Source organism: Oryzias melastigma, linkage group LG24, assembly GCF_002922805.2.
Source record: "Oryzias melastigma strain HK-1 linkage group LG24, ASM292280v2, whole genome shotgun sequence".
NCBI classification, from domain to species: Eukaryota; Metazoa; Chordata; class Actinopteri; order Beloniformes; family Adrianichthyidae; genus Oryzias; species Oryzias melastigma.
Window position 1 is genome coordinate 9,712,428 of NC_050535.1, and position 4,455 is coordinate 9,716,882.

Here is a 4,455-nt window from a genome sequence, read left to right on the forward strand (position 1 = left end):
GTTTGGCACAGAGTGTATTTTATTTTGAAAAGACGTTATTGAGCTTCTGTCAAACATAAAAGAAATAAAAATAAAAAAATACAATTTTGAGAGATGCTAGGTTCTTTTTGTATTTTGCTTTTGTTCATGCCAAAAAATAGACATAATTCTTATTATTAAAAAGAGAAGGTCATGAATGAAAAATCCAAATTTCTTAAAGGCTAAAGTAAGACTATGAGGTTTTGATCAGTAGAAAACGAGCCCAAATGGCTCTTTTACTGTTAAAGGTTGCCCTAGTCTAACATTCATACCGTGAATGACAAGTTGCCTTCACTTTCTGGTAGAGAAGCTTAGCACAAAGTGTAAACACAAACGACTTCTCCGACTACAAGGATTTTCAACATAAAGCCGTCTTACCTCACTGTTGTGTCCTCGAAGGTTGAAGTTCACTCTCTGCAAGGGGGGCCGATCCCTTCTACAGTGGCTGGATGTGAACGTGACCCCCACGACTCCTCTACTGTTCCCAGTCGCCAGCCATCCCTCCTCATAATAGCGCTTCCTGCACACCGGTTTCTCCTTTTGGCTCTTAGGCACTCTGCCCTTCCAGGACAAGCACAGGATGTTGGAGTCGCTACAGAGCACCGGTCCATGCTCCACAGCAGCAAACATCACTGCAGGTTTCTGTAACCACAACTCTACAGGAGGATCTTCTTGTAGGGGATTTAGGTACTGCTATGAGCGTGTCTTTCTGCTGAGGTTAATGGCTTTGGGTTGGATGCAAGACAACCACAACGATGCATAGTACTTAGGCTTTTCTTTGAGTCCTCGATCTGCGGACCATTTAATCGATCAAAACTTTTCTAAAAACTGCAAGTCTTGCCGGACTTGAAAAGTCATGAGGCCGAACGGCTATAAAAACAATAGGACCAATCAAGTCATGATGTTTGATCTTCATGTAGTTAAATAAAAAAACTACTGAAATGTATTTTAAAAAATTCAAAAATCCTCACAAGCAATTTCTAGACTTGTGTCATCAGAGCGAGAAAAATCCCACCCCCATGAAAAAAATCTTGTAAACTCAAAAACAGAAAAAGTAGCTCTTCCATCAAAAATGTTCCTGTGCTTCCAGTTGATGCAAATATCAGTTCCTCCAAATCAGAGTCCCGTTTCCATGCTCCCTGTCCTCCTCATTCGTTCCCAGTAGAGTGCGAGGAAGAGCACGGACACTGCAGGGATTCCATCAGCTGTGAGCCAGCAGAAGAGCCGCTTCTCCGTGTAATGTCATCACTCCGGCTTTACAAGCAGCCTAGGGGACTCCAAAGGCTTCTGGGTAGTAGGGAGGAGAGAAAAAATGGCATTATCACAGATAACACCATCAGGGACAGGAGGAAGCTTGTAAAAATGCAAACGGACAGTCTTCAAGATAACGTCATGAAGGGTACGAGGCAAACCTGTTAAAGGCACTCATCTGCCGCCCACAATCGTCACTTAAATATTAATGCGCTACCCTAAAATAGTTCTTCTCTTTGGAGGCTGTACTTTGTACACTGCTGCTCAGCGGAAGGATATTTAAATAGAAAATGATCTATTTAAGGGAATTCATCTATCATTTTATGTTCAGTTTTATTGTGATATATATATATATATAGTTAGACAGTTCTCTGGGATTATACTACAAATGAAAGTGTGACAAAAAAAGAACATTTTAAATTTGAGTTTGTTTAAGATGAAATGAAGTTCAAACTAGTTACTAGGTTTGGTCAAGAAAACTATTTAAGGAATTTGATATAAATATTTAATCTAAAATAAATGAAAAACAAACAAAAAAATATATTTAAAAGAAAAGACAAAAAATAGATTAATTGTTTGAAATTGAGTTTAAAAGTTAAAATGCTTCAATATAAATGTATCTAGTATTGAAACCTCTTTAATCCTTATGCATACCTTATTTACAGTTTGTGTTTACTGCTGTTTACAAGTGAAATAGCCTTTTATGAACACTGAACCACTAAAATATATAATAATTGCTGTACTGTGAGACATTTGACAATTAATCTACAGTATAATAATAATGAATACTTGTCTTAGAGAAGGCATACAACACCTAAATCTATTCTAGTTTATATAAATCTAGTAAATTACTATTTAAATAATACATTTGAATGGTAAATTAACATAAATACATTCTGAATGTTAACTCTATCAATGCTCCCCTCTTCAAAACTGTCCTCAAACTATATTTAATTTAGTTTTAATTATACGTTTTGACCATTTGACTCTAGGAGTCGTGATGTTTAAGCTCTTTTTTTATTATGCCTGTTAGGTTCCTTCAGATTAGACCCTTCCAGTGGTCAGAATTTCAAAAATATTACACTAAATACTTATAATAAATAATCCTCGAGTTGGAATACACAAGCCTGCGTTTTTAAACCTTACTTAAAATGAAATCCACGGGGATTCTGACATTACAGACAAGTTCGTGAGGTGATGCCAGAACATCCATCACCGTGAGCCGCCTGCTAGCTTTAAGCTAGGTGGAACCTGGATAAAGGGGTGCTGGCTCCAAAAACCAAAACAACCGAACCGCGGGATTAACCTCGCCGAACTAAATCTACGTGTTTCACAGCGAGGGACCAACATAGCCTGAGTGCTTTGACATAAAGTAATTTAAGCCCAAATAAGCCACGGAGCATAAACCAAAGGCAGCGGGCTGACTGACCTACCGCACGCAGAATCCGGAGCTCCATCCTCGGAGGCTGCCTCCGTCCATCCGCGGCCGGCTAAAACAGCTACAGCTAGCGCATTAGCCTCCAGTTTATTCACAATTTTATTTTATATTATTGTGCAGCTACTTCGTACAAGTAAATATCAACAGTGTCGCGCACGGAATGTGCTTAATATTCCTCCCGTGTCGTTAAAAAAACCGAGGAATCGTGAAGGGACGTTGAGGAGCTTACCTTCCCGCTTCCTCCGCCTGAGCGACTGAACACAGGCAGGGCCCGAGCCCTCCGTCACGTGACCAGCACGTGACAGACCCCTGAATTAATCAACATCAACAATAAATGTAACAATCCAGACTGATGCTTGAAAATAAAATACATGCAAAAACACAGAAAAAACTGATTTTTTAAAAATAAAAATTCGGAGGGATGCTAAAAGAGCTGATTGCAGTGATTGCAATTTTATAGCACTTTTTCAAGTAATTGTACTTTACATTAAAAAGAATTCACAAATGTGTCATAATCAAACAATGGAGTGAAAGCTCACCTATTTACTTCCAAATATAGAAAATATTTAAATAGTTTAAACAGTTTAAACGCACATGAATGTATAAGATCCCAAGATTTTGAAGGAGTTGAATAAGTTTAATAAGGCAACAAACAGGTAAACAACCAAAAACATGAATTTGATCTGCAATAGAATGACAAAGTGAAAAACATTTAAAATTAGTCAACAGGATGAAAACAATGCATTTATATGTAGGCACATCTAACCAAAACAAATGAATTAACCTAAAAACAAAAGACATGGTGAACAAATAAAGTAGCAAACATTGACTGTAAAAAATACAAATTCTTATAAAAATTACTATTTTTGTTTCAAATATCCCTTGTTACTCTGTAGAAGTTGCTGTCCTTGGATTCCATGACTTAACCATATCGTTTACTTTCCATATATGACAAATGATTTCACACATTTATTTAATATTTTCTAATAATGACTTTTAAGAATTCCTCTAAATGTAAAATAGTTTTAGGGAATCTTTTGCCTGTTTATGAACCTTTGGCATGTCACTATTTAAGAATTTTTAGAATGTAGTGATCTCAGTATTATTCCTAGAAGTTTGCAGAAATAGATTATATAGTTTAATATACTTAAACAATTTTCAAAAAGAAATATAATCCTCCTTTACATTATCTTACTACACAAAACTTTTACTGGAATAAATTTGTATTAAGACAGTATTATACTTAAAACATTGGTTTCCATATTTTGAAGCTTACTCAGCAAAGATATCTGTTTGCATCTTCTTAAACTTTTATATGTTCTGCAAAGCAGGGCCGTGCAGAGACATTTGGAGGGGCAGGTGCTCAAAGTTAAAAAAAGGGCACATGGAACAAAAATTTGAAGCACAGCACAACACACCTTACAATATATGGTGCTGATTCATGATCTGCCGTTAATTATTATTCATTAGTAAAAATAATAAAAAAAAATTATAGGAAATAATGTGTCTTTGCATTTGTACATATTCATTTTTTAAATAGCCCATATTTACAAAACACAGATTGCTAGCTTCAAGGAGACAAACTACGATTCAAAATTAACCAACACTGTAACCAAATAACGCTAGATTACTAATCTAAAAATTCACTTTAAAATATCGGATGAAGGGACATTACAACAGTAACCAGAGCAAACGTTAACTGCTCCTAAATCAACCAAATCATCCACATTTTTAGAAGGCGTATATAA

At 36.0% G+C, this 4,455-nt stretch overlaps 1 protein-coding gene across 1 annotated transcript in view; it reads right to left on the reverse strand.

Moving 5' to 3' along the window:
• tulp4a (TUB like protein 4a) overlaps nt 1-3,038 on the reverse strand; it is a 22,569-nt gene extending 19,531 nt beyond the window's left edge. Inside the window, exons 1-2 of the mRNA XM_036210475.1 lie at nt 2,699-3,038; nt 397-1,305 (exon numbers count right to left, since the gene is read on the reverse strand). Coding sequence (XP_036066368.1) covers nt 397-648 — 252 coding nt within the window. The 5' untranslated portion in view covers nt 649-1,305; nt 2,699-3,038. The remainder of the gene's footprint in view (nt 1-396; nt 1,306-2,698) is intronic.
• Nucleotides 3,039-4,455: the final 1,417 nt, after the last annotated feature.